Source organism: Scleropages formosus, chromosome 24 (assembly GCF_900964775.1).
Source record: "Scleropages formosus chromosome 24, fSclFor1.1, whole genome shotgun sequence".
Classification (NCBI taxonomy): domain Eukaryota; kingdom Metazoa; phylum Chordata; class Actinopteri; order Osteoglossiformes; family Osteoglossidae; genus Scleropages; species Scleropages formosus.
The window spans coordinates 16289923-16313698 of NC_041829.1; the positions used below are offsets into that span (position 1 = coordinate 16289923).

The following is a 23776-nucleotide window of genomic DNA, read 5'->3' on the forward strand; positions in this document are numbered from 1 at the left end:
CGAGGTTGGGCGGGGGGGGGGGGGGGGGGGGTCAAAATACACTGCACGAATTAATCTTCATTTTCTTAAATGGAAACATCCAGGCGGAGGCACTGATTACTGTGGCGGCTCTCAGCGCACGAAGAAGGGCGTTGTGGTTCCGAACCCTTTCGGCAAAGGGAGGCTCTTCGGTTGGGCGTGGCTCGTAAAATCCAAAAATACCCTGGTTACTCTTTCAACGAAATTTCTAAAAGTCTGTTCAGAGCTAATTTTGTTACTCTAAAGTCACTAACTACTAAGCATAATAATACAGATCTATTTACAGGTTAAATGTCATTACAGTATCAAATGTCGGGTACAGCTATAACAAAAACCTGACAAAATATTTTTATGAATGTTGAGTTAGATTACTAATATTAACATTCACTTAGCTTACACTTTTCTCCAAAGTGACTTATTTTAATCCACTTACAATTATTTACCCATTTATACAGCTGGGTCATTTTACTGGAGCAATTAGGATAAATCCCTCGCTCAAGGGTACTACAGCTGGAGGTGGGATTTGAACCTGCAGCCTTTGGGTCCTAACCACTATTTTTTTTTTATATAAGTTTTTAAAAAAAAAAAAAAAAAAAAAACAACATTTCTAAACAAATGCCTATTTAGTGCCAGTTATTGACCACATTATCCCATAACCGTGTGCCATGGAGAGAAATGGACACCACCCAAGCTGTGAACGTTGTGGAAGCCAAGTAGTTGGTTCCACAATCTTTAAAAGTCTGTAGGTCAACCTTTGTTACACGAGGAGCCGGTTTATGTAAAGATATAATAAAGGCTACTTATGAGTGAAATGACCACCAACGCGGTGAGTTCTTTCCACCCGCGAAACAAAGCGCCGGAGAACCCAACTGTTTTGCGGGCTGACAGGCCCCGTCTGAAAGCGATGAGTGCGGGACAAAACTTTAAAAAAAAGATTAAATCAGCACCGCGGTGCCACCTGCGCGTCAGCAAAGACGATTAAAGGGATGAGGCCCAAGGAGAACGCAGAGTTGCGGAACGGGGAGCGCCGGGGTGCGCGGCCCGCGGCGGGAGCGGATCCGGGAGCGCCGACCGCCTGTCTCTTTTTGACGTTAACTTCCAGCGCGTGGAAGGAACGTTGGCTGAATCCAGCGGTGGAAACGAGCAGCGGAAGAGCCCGCAGGGCGCAGCACGGGATCGAGCGCCGGGGTCGGCGTCCGACAGCCGCGACGACGTTTTTCAAACTGCGGAAACGCACGTTCCGGGAGACGGGAGGCCTTCGAACGCCGCGGCCGTGAAGCCGATCGCCTTCCCTCCCAACGCGACACCTATCCCTGCCGCCACCACCGAGCCCCCATCGGCACCGGCAGCGCTGTCGCTTTAAATCTGCCCTCCAGCTTTCCCTGTTCCACAAGCGCCGGCGGGAAAAGGGGGAAGAAATAAACAAACATGAAAACAATCTCCGAAACCAAATGTCAGAAACAGGCCACCGCATTCCAGCACAAAACCACGACGGGGCTCCGTGGGCTACATATTTTTAGTTAGCGTAGTTCTTCTCTGGATAATATGCTCTCTGCCTCCCAGCTCCCATGGCCCTGCCAGATTATAATTATTATGATTATGATTATGTAAAGCAACGGGAGCCCCGAGAGCCCAGAGGGGGCACTGTGGAGAGACGTGAACGGAGCTCGGTGTGATGCCCCGCGCGTTCGCCTGGCCCAAAAGTACCGCAGCTTCCACCAGGCTACCCCGGTCGCATCCCTCCGCTCAACGCGGAGCAACAGTGCCACCTAGTGGATGTCGCCCACACGGGGTTACTCCCCCTGCCGGACGGCACCGGGCCGCAGCTCCGCAACCGTTAGCAACGGCCGAAAGTAAACCCGAGCAGAACAAACTGCGGCTCTGGAAGTGTCACGAGAGCATCTTCGCCTCGAGGGCTCAGAGACCCCCGCCGAGCTTTAATGCGCTTAATGTAAGAAATCGGGTGAAAAGATCCGCGTCGATGCTTTCATCGCATCCCCCAACTATTTTTGTTCCTTGGCCCTTTCAGCACCATGGCCTTAAGGTTAAAAAAAATTAAACAGAATGTGCAGCAACCAGCAGGATTTGTACATGCAGAGATAGGTATGAAATATATAGTATCTGCATTAATCTGCATTCAAATGAATACAGCGCTCCAGGTCGCGGGGGTCACCTGAGGTCAGACAGCCACCTGAGCTCAAATGCACATCCCATAAGGTTGTGCGGGAGCAGGGTAACAACCCTAGTTGACTGGGGGAGATCGGTAAAACAAACATGTTCCAAAGAAAAACCACCCCACCCATTAGGCCACACCTCCTCCCTTCCCCTCAAGCTCCGCCCCTGTATAAAAAAAATTCCAAACGGTTATTTAAGTCTGGCAGTGTTACCCTCCCAAGTCTGAAAGGTGTTCCAACAGCCTTCATCTCCAACAGCTCAGGACCAGGGTCAATATGTGACGAGGCTGACAAAATACCGCCCCCCTCGGGCAGACAGCGGTATTACCATCAAGAAGAGGGTGCTGTAAAAATCCAGCCCACACACGTTGCGCTCAGCAGCCGGACTCCTGTTGACGGAGGGCAAAAAACGGGCTCGCCACGGTCCATGAAACGGAGCGGCGGTCCTATTAAGTACGGCTGTGGGCCTCTGTCACACACACAATCGCACTTACTGCACTTTAATTCCCTGCTGCACAAACGCAATAAATTCATCGGGAGCAAAACGCCATCCTCCCTTGGCGCGCCGCGGGCCGCAGACATGACAGAGTTGGTCGCCGACATCATCAGTCTCTGCTACGACATGAGCACTGGGACGGCTGGGGGGGACTCACTGGAGGACGGGACACACTCAATTACCAGCTTCAATATGTCTAAGCAGTAGAATGTCTCTCGCCTTCTACAGTGGGTCTTAAAGGAGGATCCAGGAATGGAGAGAAACCAGAGCGCCACGGATTCTCCGCTTCTGTGACATTTACATATTCAATAAACTGAGTTTTCTGCATGACAGAAATCCACAAACTGTTGCTTTAAGAACAGTAAAAAGCCCTGTCATTTTCATACTATATTAGTATTATTCTAATATTAACAGTATGTGAGAACAATATAACAAAGACCCTTTATATACAATGTAGCATTCATCCATATTAATTGAACCATAAGGATACTGCTGTCTCCCAGTGCCTGGGTGGTGCGAGAGGATGTGGGTTCGATCCCCGTTCAGTCTATGCGGAGTTTGCATGTCCTCCCCGTGTCTGTGGGGGTTTCCCTTCGGGTGCTCTGGTTTCCTCCCACACTCCAAACACATGCTGTTTCAGGTTCACCCATGTGAGTGACAGAGTGTGTGTGTTCTACTGATGTATGAACAAGTGACCCACTGTAAGTAGTGTATCCAGCAGTGCAAGTCACCGCAGTGAATAAGGTGTGTGGGCTGATAACGCTACATAGAGTTCATTGGAAGTTGCTTTGAAGAAAAGTCTGCTAAATAAATGTAATGTAAATGTTTATAATAAGGTGCCAAGATATGGATGAAAAGCCCTGTCATTTTCATTCTATATTAGTATTACCGTAATATGAGAATAATGTAACAAAAGACCTTTTATACAATGTAGCATTCATGCATGTTAATTGACTATATATCCTTATGGTTTATGTAGTAAGGAGATTTTGAACTTGGATGAGGTTGCCGGAACGAAACTGTCGTAAACCAAGGACCACATGTATTTTGGTCCTGGGGGATTTGAGCCAAAAAAGGCATACAGCTGAGTGGGTGACTCAGCTCATGATTCATCTTATGCGAGACGGAAAAGCCGCCGTAGTCGCGGTCACCGACAGCAAGTCTCCACAGGGGGTCTTCGCAGCATCACGCAGGGCTCGGCGTGCAGTGCGCCGCAGCCTCGCCGGGATCGTCGGCGGGGAAGCGATTACCGGTGGCGCTCAGCACCCCTACCTGGTATCACAGGCGCCGTGGCCTCCCGCCCAATTACAGATTTTACCTAATCCGTCTTATCGGACTCGGACAGAGATCCGGAAACACACCACCCCGTGCCGGCTGCCCTTGACAGGACAATAGCAGGCGGCTGGGCCGCCGCCGAGGTTTCAAACTGAACACAGCCTGCGTCTCTCAAAGTGCTCAAACGACTAAAATCCACAGCTTTATATCCAGCTCTAAGACTTTATATCCCTTACTTAGCTCACCCTTTAACCTTTTCACACCTGGTATTTTACTGGAGCAGCTCAGGTTAAGAAGCTTTCAGGATGCGACAGCAGTAGTGGGGATTGGGGTTTGAACCTATAACCACCGGATTACGTGTCCATGCCCTTAATCAGTACACCATTCTCTGGCCATGCTGATCAGGGACGCCTGGATAATAAAAAGTGCCCGAAAACAGATAACAGGGAGTCATGGGGCATTCCGATAAGAACTGGAGCACTGAATGCTGTTCGCAACAGTACAAGTTCAGTTTATGAAAGAGATAAACATTAAAAAATAAAAATGTGTGGCATTTTGAAGCCACGTTATTGTTGTTCGAGCAGAACCGACTTCACATTAGCACGAAAAACTTGGGATCGCTGGTTAAAAAAAATAGTTCCTAAACACCTCTGGTCAACCTTTAAAAGAAACGAGCCATAAGTATTACACGGCAGTGTCCCCGAGGTCGCCCGAGGCGAGAACTTTAAATGCGATGGTACAGCAGGGTATTTTTACTGTATCAATGCAGAGTAAGTACCTGGACTGAGAGTACCTACAGCAGGAGTGGGATTCAAACCCGTGACCCTGAGACTGCAAGGCCACGGCTGTAACAAGCACGCAACCTGCTACCCTTCACCACACGCAGACAGCGTGTCACGGCTACCACGCAGACGGGCCCTGCACACTCTGCAGCCGTTTCCGTGTTCTTTTTAACCTTGCTGTGGGTTTTGTTAATCGAAATAAAAATAAGAGAGGGCATCAAGCCCGCCCTAGTATTAACAGTCTAAACATATGGACATGAGCACCTGAGGTTGCCATGGCGACAGGTGACAACTCACAACTGCAGCACATTCTGAGCATCAAGTCCATGTCACCAGAGGCGTTCGTGTGTTCATTAGCGCAAAGAAACAGATTTAAACAGCAGCTGGAGAAATCTGAGTCATTAAAAAGTGGAAAACGGAGGGAGAAACGATACGAAGCGGTGAAGCGTTTTCTTTCTTTGCTGAGATGTGAGCACTTCAGTGACAAGGGTCCCGAAACATGGAAACAGCAGTGAGATATGTTAGGAAAGCGAATGTAGGGCAGCAGCTGACTTCTCTGTACATCTTACTAGGAAACCTCGCAAGAGCTCCATGGAAAACTGACCCCTGGGACCCTCTGAGCGGGGAACAGCTTTGTATCATCAGTTCCGAGTAGTGGATTATGGGTAAAAGTTCACAGACACGTCGACACACTGGATTCCTGCACAGGTAGTTCTAAAGAGCAGGAAAACAGATAAACAAAAAAACGTTACAGTCTTAAAAGGAAAGAAAAATAAAAAAAAAAAAACCTTCCTACCATGAAAATAAACGTTGGATGGTGAACCTGCTGTTGTCACGGTTACAGTCAAGGGGGGGAAAAAAAAAAAAAAGAAAAAAAAAACCCGCTGGATCGACATATTTACGACCACTTTGGCCACACAGACGCGGAACCATCCTCACGAACTATTTACAACGTCGTGTTTGAAACAGGGCTTTAGCAAGTTAAGATAAATACAATTTTTTTTACCATTTATACGGCTGGATCATTTTGCTGGAGCAATTTTAGGATAAGTATCTTGCTTAATGTTACTAAAACTGGAGGTGGGATTTGAACCTGTGACCTTTGGGTTCAAAGGCAGCAGCTCTAACCTGTTTTTTTTTTTTTTTGCTGAAACATGAGCACCTCAGTGACAAGGGTACCGAAACATAAAAACCCCTGTCCCACTTTAAACACGGGGTAGCAGTACACCCTGGGTGGCGCTCCAGCAGGGGGCATTCCTGCATCACTCCCCTCCACTAGGACCCCTTCTCTCCTCTAAACCCCATTAGCTGCTCTTCAGCAGCTGGAGCAGGTAGGACAATGAAAGTAAGTGAGTGTGTGGTGGTGTGTCCGCGCGTGCGTGTTCGGAGCAGTCGCTGGACACACCACCACAGCGCCGCTTTACTGACACCGTGGAAGAAAATACTGGCTTGGCTCACACGTCACATTACAGGTTGAGCGGAAAATTTTGGTCTACTTGCGCCGCGTGCGTGCCTGCGTCATGCAGTATGTACTGACCTTAATTTGTTTCTGAGAACCCGCTGAGCGTTTGAGTCGATGACCCAAACTCCGCACAGCTGCAGCAGAGGCCACACGGAGGGCTTCCCCACACGCGTGTTGCGAGCGGTGACACTGGTTAGGCTGTTGGGGGGGGTGACAACTCACCATGCTGTTGATGTCGGAGTCGTAGCTTCCACAGGGGTGCGTGGTCACCCCCAGCGGCTCCAGGCCCTCTTCGTCCCACATGTAGGTTCCCCCGGAGCTGTCCGAGGGCGAGAGGTCCAGGGAGGAACCGTGCGGGAACTCGCCCTCCGGAGACCGGACCCGGTCGCCACGTCGACCGGACACCCCGAAGTCATCTCGGCCTCCTGCGGGGAGGGGGGCACACACAGGATGTAAAAAGGCAAGCAGTCCAGGTGCAACGCAAGAGCCCCGCCCACATCCACCTCAATGTTCATATTACTGCGATACACTGATAAAAGCTCACATGTATTTTACTCTATTACTCCATATTGTCCTGTTAAACATGCCTGGGACCTGGCAGATCACCAAGCACACCGAATTCCTTATATGCGCAAACCACTTTGCCAAGTGCTATCCATTTATGCATCTATACGAAACGTTCATATCGCAACGTAACAGATTCTTCGATGAGAAATTCATTACAATTTCCCCCCTTCGTAAAAATAAGCGCATACTGTCATATTTATCAGCAGAGCAGGCAGCCTGTCCAACCTGAGAGTCCCATTCCCGCCCAGTCCATGTCGTCCGACAGCAGGCTGCGAAGGCTGGCCCGGATCGGAGCGTCTCCTCGGTTCCCTGGGATGTTGTCGTCGCTGCCGGGCTCTAGTTGGTGGAGGCCGGCCTTGGGAGAGGGGAGCAGCAGCAGCAGCCCGCTCGCGTCTCCCAGGTTGTCAAAGTCATCCAGGTACTCCTCGCTGGTGTCGTTGCGCTCCAGGGAGGAGGAGGAAGAGAGCGACATGTCCTCCAGGCCCTCCGTCAGAGTACGTGGAACGGGCCCCGGGGGGTCTTCCGGCAGGCCTTCGGTGCCAGGCACCAACTCCGTTTCGCTCGGGGGGTCCGGCGAGACGGGTGGCGTTTCCACGGAGTCCCGGCTCCTACGGCCCGCCTCCGCATCCCCCTGCGCCTCTCCTGGAGGCGTGGGCCGTTGCTGCTTGGTCAGGGAGGGCCGCATCAGTCTGTAGCTAAGCGCCACAGGCTTCCCGAGTGCGCTGTTGGGCAGCAGTGACTTCTTTACGCCACTAGGGGGCGCAGCACAGGCAGCGACCGCCGGACCGGGGCGGGCGGCAGGGCCCTTGGCGGTGAGGCCCGAGGTCGGTTTGCCGAGCAGGGAGCGGGAGCGAGCTCGGGTGCGGGGGGCAGGCAGCGAGACGGGGGAGGTGAGCTGGCGGAAGTGGGGGAAGCTCTGCGAGCGCACCATGTTGTCCAGAGCAGGACCCTTCAGGCTGTCGCTGGAGTGAGAGAGGCTCGGCCGCAGGTTCACTTGCGTCGAGCTGGGGTCAACCGCTTGCCGCCGCAGGCCCGGGCGGTACAGCCCCGCAGGCCCGCCACCTAACCCGTTTTGGCCTTTTGGTTTGTTGCCATGGAAACTCAGTGAGGATGTCCCTCGGGAGGCGGCGCCGGGCACCGGCTGGGTCACGCACGGAGACGGCAGGGTGTTGGGCGGGGCAGAGCGCCGGAGATGAGAGAAGGATGCGGAGGGCTTCCTAATCTCTCTGGTCACAACGGCGCCGCGTCGGGGGTCAGCCACCTCCCCTGGCTCCTCCGAATTGAGCCCGAGTCCGGAGCTCGGCGAACCGACGCCGTTCTCGCCGGTCGTCTTCACCTTGAGCGCTGAGGGGTAGGACATGCGAAGCATCCCATTGGTCCTCCCCGGGGACTGCGATTTCCACTCGCGCCGAGGAACGGGCTGCTCCGAGCCATTCGGCAGCGGGCCGGCGCAGCTGGCAGGACGCACCCCAAATTTGGGCAGCCTGGAGACCATGGCAGGTCTGTGGAGAGCGTTGTCTTCCATCATCTCCCAGTGCCAGGGGGAACAGAGCTGGGAACACGGAGACAGACAGAGCAACTTCAGCAGAGGGCAACAAGCCAGCCACCTATGGGAACATCTCAGTGACTCACCCTGGCCTTCATTAACTGAGGAAATGGGGAAATTACCCATAATGCACCTCTGCAAGCAGCACCCTCCTGCAAAGAGTAAATGACTTGTGGTTGTACTGGGAGGGGCTGCGATCACAACGAGACACGACAGTCTGGGCTTGTCTAGACACAGCCCCTTCCTGGAAATTAAACACACACACACACACACACACACACACACACACCTCATTAGCACCGCACCCAGTCCTGTTACAGAGAGCATCAAGTACACAGTGTAGGAGCACTTTTGACCCCCAAGTGACAAAGGACCAAGCGATAGCCTAGCCACTAATCACCCTGACCTGCACCACATGCACACACACACGCACACACACACACCCTGACTCAAACAGACAAATCCACACCTGTTCTTCCAGTAGGTGTAGTTTGAAGCCCAGTTCCACCCTAGCAGGCATGTAAACAAAGCGCTGTGCCGCCAACCCGAGCTGCCCTCGCATGTAAATATCATTAGCCCAGCAACACGATATACGCGCCAAACGCGTCGTGCTCTCCCGCACCACCCCGCGCCACAGGCGTGTTCCATCTCCTCCTTGCGAGGCCACGCGCCCCTCCGGGCATCATATGACAAGTCAGCACAGAGCAGGCAAACAGCAGAGCCGCGATGCCCCAAACAATGAGCGTCTGTGAGCGGGACCACCAGCGGACAACGGTGCGCGCCACCAACAGCGGACACGTGGATCCCCCCCCGTGCCGCACCACCCTTGGGAGCAAATGGTCACCGAGCACAAGGAGAGTTCCGCGAATCGCCAGGGGACGGTTGTGTAGGAGCAGTCCGTGTGCAACTCTCCCGATGTACTAAACGGATCAACCAACTTCAACAACCGCTTGCCCCGAGGGGGGGGGGGGGTCGCAGGGAGCCGGAGCCTATCCCGGAGACGTCGGACCCAAGGCTGAAGGGGCGGGGAGGGCACGCCCCGGACGGGATGCCAGTCCATCGCAGGGCCACAGCTATGTTCCCGGGCACGCAGCCTGGGAAAGGTGCTGGAGCAATTGCAGGGCAAGCACCTTGCTCAAGGGCACCACAGCCGGAGGCGGGGATCGAACCTGCAACCTTCCTGTGCTAAACCAAAGCTTTTTACACTGAGCTAATTGTATCGACAGTGTATACCGGGGTAATTTTTACTGTTCTAAATCAGGACAGGTACAATACCTTGATCGACTGTGTTAGTGACAGGCAGCTGGTAGCGTAGTGTTTAGAGCTGCTGCCTTTGGACCCAAAGGTCCCAGGTTTGAGTCTCACCTCCAGCTATAATACCCTTCAGCAAGGTACTAACCCTAAATTGCTCCAATAAAATTACCCGGCCGTACCAATGGGTAAATAATTATAAATAGCTTAACATTTTAAGTCACTTTGAAGCGCCACATGAATAAATGTAAATATACAGGGCTGGGAATTCGAACCCGAGTAAAAGTGACAACTAACCACTACGCCACCTGCTGCCCTCAAGTATTCGGCGGGCGAAGGAAAGACGATACTTTCCAGAATCTGCTGGAAAGCCGGTGCGCTTGGCAGATGTAGAGAACACATCTGGCCTCATTTCTGCTACAGGCAGCATTATGGGAAGGTTTCACGAAGGAACTCGTACCTCCACACCAGGACAGGAGGGAGTCCAGATGATACGGAAGAGAAACGAAGCTGCTCGGCTTCTCATAACGGAACCCAAACTCCCGCCGGCCCCAAGGAGGACGCCTCAGGGTGCGGGCGTTTCGGTTCCACGCTGCGACACGACGGGTGTGACGCTTCCACGACGCGCGATCAGGATTGAGGGCGGGTATGCGGGGCCAGGGAACAGGAGATTTAACTACAACGTTCCAGGTTTGCGTCCCGGGTGGCGCCGCTGCCCCCATCGCTCGACTGCGTGAGATGCAAAATGGGTTATGAGCCAAACGTGTGACATGCTGGATAAGCAAGCAAAAAAAAAAAAATACAACAACCGTTCACCCATCTGTCATCAGTAACCGCACGTACAATGCGGATCCAAACACATATCTGAACCAAGAGCCGAGAGGCACCAGGGCTACCTGCTGTGCCACCACGCCAGCCCAGAATTATTACGATACCCCAAATTGAACCGGTACCAGGGTTCCCAGCCTCTGTACACATGTTCACGTTACTGTTACAGTCAAAGGGTAAGGATCGTTGGCTCCTTCGCCGTCCCAGAGTCGAGGATCCACCCTCTTCGGACGGGAGCAGGAAGACGGGTTCGTACCGCACCAAAGAAAGGGACTTTACCACAGACGCGAGCCTTTCCCTTTCTGCGCCAGCGTTTACGGTTTCAACCAAATCAAAACAATAACTGGGGGAGCATTACTTCCGAGCTCGCCTGTTTTTAAGTGCCGCTTTAGCGCTCCCTTGTTGTGCCTCCTCAGTGAAGTACTCAAGTCGAATTACTCCAGTAAAACATCCAGCTGTATAAAGAGTGTTATTTTTAATGGTACTGAAAGGGGGGGGAACAAGCTCTAAAGGAGTCATGGACTCCGTACAGTCAGTATTTGGTGATGGGCATTCCAGATTTCTTAAAGAACCAACAGAGTGAGTGAGTGAGTGAGTGTGTGTGTGAGTGTGTGTGTGTGTGTTTCCCTGGATTAATTAAGCGCCATCCTATCCTATCCGTTATCAATAACTCCAGAGAAGGAACATCACTGATGAGGTGCAGCCATGAATTTTGGATCCCTTGACAAAATATTGCTCTGATCCCCCCCCGCCAAATAAAATATTACCACTGAAATTTCTGCGGGCTCTCTCCAGGTATGGGCGCCTAGAATCATCACCACCATTCCTCCTTTGGACCCAAAGGCAGCGGCTCTAACCACTACACTACCAGCTGCCCCTTTTCAAAAACTCTTACTGACCCCATTCGCACCTCCTGTTCTGCTCTGACTCAAGTTCCTTCCATTTATCCTGGTACAGCCCTTGAAGGATGAAGGCAAAGGGGCTGCAAATAGTTTATATATATGGTCAAAATATCCCAGCTGTTCAGAACACATCAGGCCGGAGGGGAACGAAACCGGCGAACGGAGAACGTCCGCGAAGGCCCTCCTACCGAAGCAGGAGCGAAATGTGCTCGCGCCACATCCCGGGGCGTTTGTTCGGAGCCGTCCGCACCCCTCTCCTCCATACCCACGCGGCCCATCACGCTCCGCTCTCATCAGATAGCGCCAAAGAGCGAGACGCTTATCGGCAAAGGCCGTCAAAAGCGCTGGCCCATGTGACCAGGAACAATAATACCCATTTTTAACACTAAATAACAGTCGCGAGAAATAACCTGGGTTCCAAATACCAAGTTAAGCAGAAGTCCTTTTACGTTAACTCATTTAACTGATGCTTTTCTCCCAAGCAACTTAACTGTGGGTACCTTAACATTGCATTTAGCCATTTATAGGTGTTGTTTTTAAAAGGGGCAGCTTGTAACGTTGTGCTCCATGCATTATGTTACCAGCCGCTCCTTATTGACCTCATTGCCACCTTCCGCTCTGACCCGACCCGGGTTCCGTTCCATTTATTCTTGTTACAGAAGGAAAGTGGTACAGGCATTGATGCATGAAGTTAAAGGGGTTTCAAATAATTTGTTATGTTATTATGTAATAGTTTGTTATTTACTGTACATATGTGCATAAACATACATACATATATCTATATATAGACACTACTGTATGTATGTGCATATATATAGAAAAACATACACACACCCATCGACACATACACACAAACACACACACAAATAAACGTGGCATTGCTCCTCTTGCATACGGATACAATTTAAAATGTCTACTTTCTGTATTAGCATTTCATTGCCTTCGAGCACTTATTTAAATTTGCAAAGAATGAAAATAAAAATGAATCGTCTCCATAAACTCTTTTTCAACAGTAACCGTTTACAATTCATCCTGTAAACATGTGCGGTGTTACGCCTCTTGTTGCTGACCACCATCGATCGGGAATTCGAGGCAGGAGCTGTGAATAGTGTGTGTGTGTGTGTGTGTGTGTGTGGGAGCTGAATTAAGGCAGCTCCACATTCCTACTCCGTTTCCTACCGTGTTTTACTTCCATCTATTGGCTGGGAGGGTGAACATGTTGCGCTTGCTTTACAAAAATTCTCGGGAATGGGTACATGAAAAACAGGCAGTTAAAAGAAAAAAAAAAAAAAAAAAAAAAGAAGTTCCATCTTCACGACTCTGCCATTCATAAAACAAGGAACCAGTGTCCTCGCCCAGCCTCAGAGTTCCTCAGTTCCTGACAAACTAAATGTTGTAGATGAAAACGGATATGAAATCGCAGTTGCCGGAAAACAATGGATGAGCGAAACGCTCTCGGGATACTTCTCGGCATCGAACGCTAGACAGAGATGCGGCTGCTGCATCAGGTCTCCCGTAGATTTATCTACAAGCTAAGTGAATTAAGTACTGTGGAGCCAAATGAATTTTTAGACACACTACAGATTTGCTCATAAATCACAGACCCTTACTGTCCTGACTGTTAATGAGGAAAACGGGTTAACAGTTCCATCTGAAGCAGAGACGGAAATGATGACACACCCTGGCAGCTGGAAGGCCTTCATCTCCTCTCCGTAGGAGGATAACGGGAAACATCAGGACTTAGAGAAAATGAGGAAGATGAAGGACTGCAGGGTACCTCATCACAGGGATGTAACCTCTCTCCTGCTGCGCCTTCCGATTAAACACCCTACTGAATGCAGCTCCCTAAATTAAATCCTGCGCGCATTAAATTTCCATGAATTTCACACCAATCACCACTGAAAGAAAAAAAAAGAAAAAAAAAAAATGCACCCCATCGGCCAAAGGCTAAAGTAAACTTCGGCGGCCAGCTAACTTTCACCAGAGAAGGTCAACGGGTTGGCAAAATATCTGCTGAGAGAAAACAAACATGAAACACCGAAACGGGAAACTTTAAAAGTGTGCATGTATATCCAAAAGAGAGAACCACCAACAGAAAAGGTCACTGTCATTAGGTCATCGTTGGCATGGGACGCAAGTCTTTGACAACCATTGTTGCCGAGCTACGCCTCAGCTAGGGTGACGGGCAAAAACTAACTATTAGGTCATTATACAGCCTAAGGACAGGATACACATAGGAAAGAACAGTTGAAAGTCAACCAAATGGAATACAACCCCACAGTGCTCATGGGAGAAGTCATCAATAACCATTTTCTGTGGCTATCGTCAATTAATGTCCCACATATCATGAGAATGCATCAGACCAACTCAGGATGTCTCAGGATTCCCTGCAGGTCATCTGCTGCCAAAACACCCAAGGAAACGGACACCCACAGAGCCAACAAATCTATTATTGGCCCATACTTACAGGAGCGCGAGTGCAGCGGGCAACTTCCCGAAATTAGATCCCGTTATTCGTGTTCATCTGCTGCTTCAAGCACCTCCCTTCCGCTGGCTGAGTGGGGAAGTCCATTGTAACATTACCAGGAGAAATTAATCAAGTGTCTCTTTGCACAGTGGATCCACGGAGCTGAGACAGCCTTCCGGAAATGTGCTTCACTTACATCTACATCTAATTATTTTCAGCTGGTGCTTTTTTCCAAAGGAACTTACAGTCGTAAGCTACCTACAATGATCTACCCATTTGTACAGATAGGAAGTTTTTTTTTTTTTTTTTTTTTAAACTGGAATACTTTAGGGTAGAAGTTAGGACCTGAACTTGGGATCTTTACATAAAGGCAGCAGCACAAACCCCGATGATACCCGCTGGACCCAAAATGCAAAAAAAATGCCCCCATTGGATAGGAACTGACAGGTAAATTAAAAACAGGCATTTCAAATGAGTACCTTGTCTGCTCCCGAACTCAGACATGCAGCAAAACTTGAGAATGTTTGCTGGTGTCACGTGGGTCACCTGCGGAAGCTCTCGAAACAAAAGTACTTGATCTATGTCTACAAAACCCAACAACGCTACTGGGCCAAAGTCTATAAACCCCCCTCAGGGGTACTGGGCTTACATCTCCTAAGCCCTTCAAAGACACTGGACCAATGTCTACAAAACCCAACAAAGCTACTGGGCCAAGGTCTACAAAACCCCTGAAAACCACTGGGCCCACATATACAAAATTCAACAAAAAGTGCAAGACCTTACCTACAAACTCTAAAGGAAGGAAACAACACCTTTCCCCATCATCTGTAACATTCAAATATGGAAACCCTGTAAAAGGAGGCATTAGACCAGTGTTCCGTTTCATACCCTTCCCAGCAAAGCAGCCGATTCTTGTCTGTTGAGCAGCGTTACAGCCACAGGTTAGAAATAACACAATCCAGATATTTGAAAGCCCACAACCAGGAAATGGATGAAGACCTAAATGGGTTTCCAAGCATTGTATGTCATCAGCCAGCCAGTTACATATTCCTCCACCACTTCCTTGCAATGCACCACAAGAGGCATAAGCCTTGAAAACCCATTAAAAACCCAAATATTTGGGAAGGCGGACTTGGAGTTTTACTGAGCCATGGGACGGCCTCCTTAAACCCCGCAAGCTAGTCATACGAAGAGGCTAATTAAATAACAGGAGATAAACTGATTACATGGCAAGGGATGTCTTGACTCACTATGAAAAGAGTTGGGTTTTTTTTTTTTTTTTTAAAATGGTACTCTTACCAGGCCAGTAAAGTCTCCGTCGAACCACAATCCTATAATTCCCTTTGAGCAACCCAGCAATGCAAAAAAAGTGTTTGACACTTCAATTGTGTGCCCATTTCCTAAGGATAGGCAAACCCAAACAAGGCCTTGAAGGGAGGCACCTGAATATTTTATGGAGTGTCACCCCCCTCCAGCATGGACCAGGAATGGGGGAGGGCTGTTGCATGGAGGGCAAAGACAGAAGTCTTGTTTCCATGGTTTATTCAGTGGTTCTCTCTCAGTGGAGTTATAACCCAGTTGGTTCAGCGAGTACAGGCAGAGGTGGGAAGAGGAGGTTTACAGACAGAACATCAGCATAAAATAGGGCAAAGGCCAGGACACCCAAAGCATCCGGACCGACTCGCCGTAGACTTCGGGTCTTCCTCGAACTCATCCGGTTCTTCTGATAAACTCCCGCCGGAGAGGAATCATGCCCTTTCTCGGTTCACGAACGAACAGACAACTAACCAACACGAAAGGTCACTGCGTTCTTTAGGTGGACTTTCGGGTTTTAGAAGATAAGATTCTTGCTCAAAGCTCTCCAGTTCCAGATTTGTGGTATTGCTCAAGGTTCTCTTCGCAGAGAACATGTCCAGCTTTCTGAGAAGGAAAGGTGGCGCAAAAAAACCACATTTCCTGCACTCTGCTCAAGAAATGATTACCTGGAAGCTGAAACGCTGCTGTGGTTTACGCACTCATCAATAAGAATCCATTAGCCACTTTAGCCCAAAGCCGAGATCAATCATTAACGCCGAGAGGGGGGTGGGAGGAGGGGGCGAAGGGCAGGGTAACATATCCCACATGGAGCTCTGTGGCAGACCCCCACACAGCAGTGAAAGCTTATTAATAAAGACAAGTGAGGTAATCTCCCTCACAACTGTGTTCTGTAAGGTGCCTCATCTCCACGTGACATTTTGGAAAGCCTCCATAGCCTGACATTGGACTTCATTGGGTGGGCGGTGCATTTACCGGACTGTGTAGGGCTACTATTGGTCAAGCTGGATGCCAAACAACCAGCTGAGCCAAATCGGGGCGCTCTCATTACCAGCGACTGCTCTTAAATGGATGGGGGAAGATTGGGTTGAAAATGACACGAGACCAGCCCAGCCCTCCTTCACAATAGTCAGGTATCAGCATGTGTGGCCAAATCAAAGCTGATGGCAGGGAAACGAAGCGGGCGAGATCCACATCTCGGGAATACACTGTGCTAAGAGGCAGATGGTCAGGGCAGCGGGCTGCATCCGGCAGTCGCTTCATCGCGACCTTGTCCGGACAGCTCGGGAGCGAGAAGCGGAGAAAAGAATGATCACCACCAACATGCTCCTAAAACCCAAAACACAGCGCCAGCATCCTGGAGAAATCCTTTCCTACAGGTACATACACGCTTGTCAAGGCGTAAAAGCTCAATAACCTCCAGCGTCTATGGTATTTCTGTCCACGCAGGCATTTACAACATGCATAAAAACATACAGGCTGAACAAAAACTGCCTAAAAAAAATGAATACCATCTCTACTCGTCTTCTGCATCTTCACCGTACCCCCCAGAGATGTTAACAGTCTCCATTTTTTATGCCTCTCCACCATTTAGATGATTTAGACGTGTCGGTAATCGGCAAGCGTTAGTCACACGGCATGGAGGCAAGCGAGGGGAGATCGTGTGTCTCACACACACCTACATCCAAAGCGATGGACAAATCAGGTCCTTAGTACCTGGGTGTGGTCAAGAGGGCAACGAGGGTATGGAACGTAGGGTACCGGTGAATAGTGAGAGTTCACCTGAGCAACATCTGTGTGGGACGAACTGGACAGAAGAGTGAAAGCAAAGCAACACACTGGTGTCCCACATCATTGACCTGATCACACTTGTCCACCAAATTCCTCATGAACAAACGCTAGTTTCCAACCTGTGCACTCAAATATTCCTCTACTACTGCACACTGAACACCTAATTAAAACTCATAGCAATGTTTAAAGAAAATCTGAGATTTTCCTTTGGGAGCTTCTGATGTGGAGAGCTGAGTAGAGTTCCACAACCCTGGACACGTACCTTTCGGCTCTTTTTAAATCACCACCTTTATTCTGGGATACGTCTGCTGCAATAGGACTCGCCCCAATAAAAGAACAAGCAATGCGCTCTTCTAGAAAGATCCGCAAGGGCATTTCTGAAGGGACAATTTAGATTATGATCTTACATTTTACACGACGCACAAAGGTCCGTGGACCTTTGCAACTCATTTCACGAACATTGTTATCCAAATAATCGGCACATTTATGGAAACAGTAAAATTTACCCTGCTGTACGAACGAGCAAAGCTTTGTAAAGTCATATCAAGTTTTAAAAAAAAAAAAAAACACGAAGTTCCCTACATTTTAGACAAAGGGTTCAGACAGCAGATAAATGTCAATAATAAATAATAATCAGTCCTACACTAGTATTATGGTTAAGACACACACACACTCACTCACTCACTCCACCACAGGACTAAAGCATGAGCAGAAGGCAAGGGGGAGGGCAGGTGTTCCACACCACCCGGCCCACACCACCCCACTTCACCCCCCCAACAGCATATAAACTCCCCTTCGCTGCCCCAAGACAAAAGGAGGCACCTCCTCATCCACCGGCCTTTCCCTCCCGACCGTAACATCAGCAGCTTTCTCCGCATCTCGGCATCTCCTTCCCAGCAAACAGCGTTTTAACCATATTTGACCCTGAAGGGTCACCATGCTGGCACGCATACTCAGTGGGGGACACTTATTCCTCCTTCCATATGGTCTGTTTTGGGAAGAAGAGTTTTCACAGCTGCTGGGCTATACAGATCCATCACACAGTGTGTGTGTTTTTTGACCATCTAGGACAGCCACAGAGGTGGGCAGGCGTCCATGGTGACTGACAGGGGTAAGAAGGGAGCTGCAACCGCCAACCTGGGCAACGGATCCAGGCACAAGAGAAGAGCTCGGGTGCGGCTGTAAACAAGGGCCCCCAGCGGGGCTCTCCGTGACTCCGGAGGACTCCGTGAGGGAAAGACAAGCCGAGGAGTCGTCTGCCAACAAAAGTCTGATAAGAAGCGCTTTGTTTGCGGGGACACAAGATGGGGGGGGCAGAACACACTCTCCGCTGACGACACAAAGGCCACGGCACACATGCAGCCGTCAGATAAGGCCTTTTTACAAGGCGCATTCCTCCGTTATCGGTGAAGGGGAACAACCCGGTGGCTCAACTCCAGTTTCGCACCTTCGAGGGCGAGATCAGACGCATCCGGCCGTGCGACTCCCCCCCCCCCCCCGTGCAGGTACCAGCACCTCTGCCAGTAAGTGCGTCACCACCCTGATTTTACCACACTCAGCTGAGAAAGGGTCACAGGCGGCGCAGTGGTCGGAGGCGTCACCTTTCGCTCGAGGAACCCAGGTTCAAAGCCCACCTCCTGCTGCGGAACGCTCGAGCAAGGTCCTTACCCTGAAGTGACGGTAAAAAATTACCAAGCCGTATAAAGAGGTAAATCACTAAGTACAGTTCGTCCTCAGAACAACACACCGCATGAGGGATGGCAGCATCCGGTGCTGCAAACATCCATCGTTATCAATGTTTCGTAGATTATACGGTCTAAAATGTGAATACACACTTCTATATATTTATCTATATGTACATAAAATGTTTTAGTATATGAAAACATGAATAACTGAACGTGTATGTTCTGAAAAAACTATGCAAGTGAAATTTAAAAAGAAATAACCGAAATTTAATGTTACAGAATTTGTGTTCCTCCTCCTCTTTTTGCATCTCTCCTCCGAAGCCGCGTCATGCAAAAGCGAACAGGTATGTGTCTATGTACATTAATATGTACGTGCGTGCATATCAATTTATACTTTATTTTAAAGCCCACCTTGTGTGTTCTATTGTTTTTCTTAAGTGTAATTTTTTTTTTATTTATTTATTTATTATTTTTCACCTTTTTCCATTAAAAATTAAAAAAAATATTTGGACTTATCTGTTGTGCCGCAGATGGACTGCAGGTTGGTATACTAACCTAATATTAATAAATAGTAAGGAATGTTCTTCACCCACTGGCTCCTGGAAACATCTGCCGAGGCAGGTTCGGTCCCACATTTCTTGGGCTTTTACTGAATTATAAAACACATACCGTGGGCTGCCCAGCCAGGCTCACCTTCATCCTTCCGGAGGCGGAGCTGCACATTGCCTTCCATCCCCAACATCTCCGAGACCCGGTACCGCCCAGGCCGACGTGCCTCCTCTTCTCCAAGCCGCAGAGCTCAGATCAGCGAGCCTCACCACCACCCCGGTGGTCCCACCACAGGAACGCTCCTTCGCGAGCGAGGTCAACAACTGTGCGGGCATGGTCCACCGCTTACAGGACCCTCAGCAACAGCTCCTTCAGAGGTCAGGCTAATTATAAATCTTAAATTTCACCCAACACCACCCTCCCCAAGTCACCCCACCCAAAGTGAAACAAGCAACGGTGCAGCAACAGCCCTGAACCAGATGGAGGGAGAAGTGGGGGGGGGGGGGTAAAATCAATGCCAGTTATTAACGGCGCCCTTAGACAAGGGAACGCTGGAAAAGCCGGTCCGTCGGGTTCAGTCCGGCAGATATGCAAATGAAGCATAAGCAAATCTGGAGCTTCCCCGGAGACACGTCCCGGACCAACGAGGACGCCGTCAACTTCTCTACTAGCACAGGGCGCCTTTCATGGGCAGCTACTTACAAATCTTACACAAGTACACTTTAACGACATGACGCCACGGGCGCGACCGCAAGACACCGGCTGGGATTTGAACCCGACGGCTTCTGCTCGCGTCCTTAAGCCACAGCAGCATCTGCTGTTCTTTCTACATTCCAACTCGTGGCAGGGCGAAAAGGGAAAAAGACGAGTTTCCACCTGTGGTGCAAACAAATAAATGGATATAGGGGATGTTGGAGGGGGGCTGTGTGCGCGATAGAGAGAGAGAGAGAACGAACGAACATACTCTGGGCAACGCAGAGTCCAGTGTCCCTTTGATAAATAAACCTATCAGACGTCTTTCCATTCTCCCAGGCTCACACACTCGCACAGAGCTGATAATGGACTTTAACACACTTCAGGACCACACACACACACACACACACACACACACACACACACGCAGTGTGATGTAGGGTCTGCCACATTAGCGCATCCATGGCACCCTCGGACCACAGGTCGGCCAGGGGTCATGTTTCCCGGCACAGCCCGTCTCCAGCAGCGCTGCGGCTCGGATCCCGGTCCTATGCTGAAGCCCTTATCCCCCCCCGCGCCACTAATTGTTGCTCTACACCAGAAGAGGAAAGTGAGAGTCCCAGCGGGACACATCTCCGGCTCTCAGCTTCTCTGGGCCCAGAGCCATAAATTTATGATGAGCGCATCCAAGGTTTGGTCTGCAGGACAGAGACGACGAGGGGAGAATTGGAGAACGGTGCCAGTGGAGGGATGACTCTGCTCTTTTTTTTTTTAAATAATAAATAAATTAAAAAAAACAATCCCACACGAGCCGAGCGTAGAGCGCATTTGGGAACGGCACCAGCAACTGCACCAGGACACACCCCTGCAGAGTACTGCCGACGTCCCCCGGAGACACGTGTCTGTCTCCGACTGGAAGATGTACACACCGAGGACGTGCCCCATACGTTCACACAAAGATGCAGTAAACGGTCCTAGACGGGGACCGGCAGCAGGTGGCGTAGTGGTTAAAGCCAACGCCCTACAACTGAAACAAAGGTCCAAATTCGAAATCAACCTCGCGCTGTAGTAAAAACAAGAGGAACTTACCCTAAACCGACAGTAAAAATTACCCAGCAGTATAGATGGGCAAATTATACCAGTTTAAACATCCTACCACAGTAAGTCACTAAAGTATCAGATTAATGCATAAATAATCTAATAATAATATAATGGCTCATTCATAGCAAACACGACTGGACAGGGGTGTAGGAGGACAGGGGTAACTAGAGGGCCTGGTCGCGAGAATCCGGTGCAGGGCCCTGGAACCTCTGCTCATGAGGGACTGGCCCAGCTTTCACACACCAGGGCAGGGTTCTGGGTGGGGACAGTCAGCTTTGTTGCCCTGCACCCCCCCCACCCTCAGAAAACACAATGGTGAACAGCATGACACCCATCTCTTCACCCCTCTGCCCCACACACACACCCACATCCTGACCGTGGACGTAACTTTGACGGCATCCCCCTCGCTATTGCCGTACCGCATCTAGAAGAGCTTCACACTCCCCACCCATTTATTATTTCAAATGTTTAGTACCCCCCTCCACCGTGCACACCCCAGCTCATTCGCTGCGATTCTTCATATTGCCTGCCTGCCCGTAGGAGACCTGTACCTAACCCTTTAACCTTCATGCTCCTAGACCGTGCCCTTAAAATATTACCAGTGGGCTTCATAGGTTCAATTAACAATATAGATTAATAAAGTCGTTAGAGTATTGATTCGAGCACTCTGCGGTGGGCTCACAAAGACAATTTTCGGGGACAACGAGAAGCTCATCTGCGTGAAATGGAAAACGGGGGTTGCCATCTGTTTAATTAGTGCCGTTCCCAGTTTAAATGTCTATAGCGGGACTCGCCAATCAGACTCGGTACAACGGCATAAAATGTCATTACAGAGCCTTTTTTTTTTTTTTTAAAACGCATAAATTCGCCGCTTAAATCTAGCACGTTTTGGAGGGAAAACTGGAAAACGGACATTCAGGTTCCCGAATGACCGTTCCCGAGCAGCGGATCGAACGCCGGAGGCCCTCCTGGCCCTCCGTGGGGTCGCATGGTGTCCAACACATCCGGGGGGCCCTGCGGGACTAAAGCCATACAGCAAACACACTGATGTTGGAGATGGACAATGACTCATGAAGACGCCACCGAGACCACGCCTCGAACAGCAACGCATCTTGGAGGGCGGAGCAAGAACGAAACAGACACAGGTAAACTGTTGCACACAATTCGATGTCCAGTCCTGCTCTAATTATCTTGATTATCATTTAATCGGACACCTAAGTTTGTCCAAGAGAGCACCCGGAGGCACGTTATCAAAGCTGCAATGATTCAGTAAATATACAGCAGGCTTTTCTTACTGTAGTAATTCCAGGTGAAGCCGCTTGACCAAGAGCACGCTGTTCGTATCGCAAGGTGAAAGCCCTAACCGCTACGCCATCTGCTGCTGGGATGTTCAAAGGAACACAGTTACACACCAGTCCAGCATTACCGGCAAACAGGCAGAAATAAGAAATGACTTAGAAAAGTGACACCGGCTTACTCGGACTCTTACCTTACTCTGCTGACTGGGAGGGCATCCTCATGATCTCCAGGTGGAGGACCTTGAGCCGCACTGCTGGGGGCAGCGCACGACTTCCACTTTCGGACACATGTTTTTTTCTCCCCCCTCACCACCACCCCCTTTTAACCTAAATCTGTTCACCAATTAGGATTCCCTGCCCCCTCCCCCGTCGCAGTATTAACAAGAAATGTGTGTTTTTAACCGGGGACGGGGTGGTCGGATCCCTTCAATTTCAAACGCCAGGGGGATGGTATGTGAGACACGCGCGGAATTTCCTGCAAACACCCACGGCGCTGCCCGAGCGGACCCAGAAAAAGAGAGAGAGGCCGAACCGGGTTGAACCGGGTTGAAAGAGGTCTGATCCGCGCCGAACAGGGCCGAACCCGGCCGAGCAGGGCGGATCTGCGCTGAACAGTGCTGAAAAAAAAGAGGACCGAAGCGGTGCGGGCGGGTCACGGAACGGAGACGTGGCCGTGGCTCGCGCGTACCGCCTGCATCTCCACTCCACGCGTGGCGATGATCGATCACCTGGACCCCGCGAAACGCCCCGCTCGCGCTCCCCGCGCGCCCCCTGAGCCGCACAAAATCCGACGTGCACCAAAGAACAGGGAGAACTAACACGTAATTTCGCGGCGATGGATAGATCTGTCCGCCCCGGAGGCCGCGCCTCTCTCCTTTGTATTTCACCGACAGGCACCGAGCGACACGGACAAAGATCCCGGCTTGCGGTGCGATTTCCTTCCCTTCGCCGGCTGCTGCTCACCTCCGCCGCGCTCGCTGAATCATTCACACGCGGCCACAGCTGACCATGACGTCATTCCCGACAACAAACCACGCCCCCGGCGCCGTCGACACGAACGTGCAGGGAGCGCGGCGAACGGGGGCGCGCACGCAGCCGCCTCACGCCACCGGGCTTGTTATTTGTGTGCTGGAAAACGGAAGTAGAAGCGCGAGCTCGCGAAGTGTTAAACACCGCTGTACAGCGGGAAATCAACGAACCTACGTGGTGGGGTGGGGGGAATGTTGGAACACGATACACTCAATATGTTTTTTTAATGTTATTTCAATGTAACAGACTGAAACGAATATACAGGGCTCGTTCCACCGAATTGATCCCGCTAAACCACTAGATGGCAACAATAAGTCATATGTATTTCAGTGCAGAATGTTAAAATATGCATTCTTTTGTTCCCCTTACCATGAAGCATAAGCAGGCCCAATATATCTGATGCAAAATGATGTATGTCGGACTCTGAGGCGTGATGAGAGATGACCTCTGACGCAGCACACACATTATCGTTGGTGGGTGAAAAAAAAAAAAGGGTCCCGGGGCGGTGCAGGACATTGGAGAAGGCCTGGCATATCGTGTTCATCGAT

The 23776-nt window shown here is 50.3% G+C and overlaps 1 protein-coding gene across 1 annotated transcript in view; it reads right to left on the reverse strand.

Annotated features, from left to right (window-relative positions):
* The window catches only part of LOC108939701 (serine-rich coiled-coil domain-containing protein 2-like), a 48916-nt gene extending 25725 nt beyond the window's left edge, over nucleotides 1-23191 (reverse strand). Inside the window, exons 1-3 of the mRNA XM_018761256.2 lie at nucleotides 22391-23191; nucleotides 7000-8326; nucleotides 6430-6632 (exon numbers count right to left, since the gene is read on the reverse strand). Of these exons, the coding sequence (XP_018616772.2) occupies nucleotides 6430-6632; nucleotides 7000-8302 (1506 nt within the window). The 5' untranslated portion in view covers nucleotides 8303-8326; nucleotides 22391-23191. The remainder of the gene's footprint in view (nucleotides 1-6429; nucleotides 6633-6999; nucleotides 8327-22390) is intronic.
* Nucleotides 23192-23776: the final 585 nt, after the last annotated feature.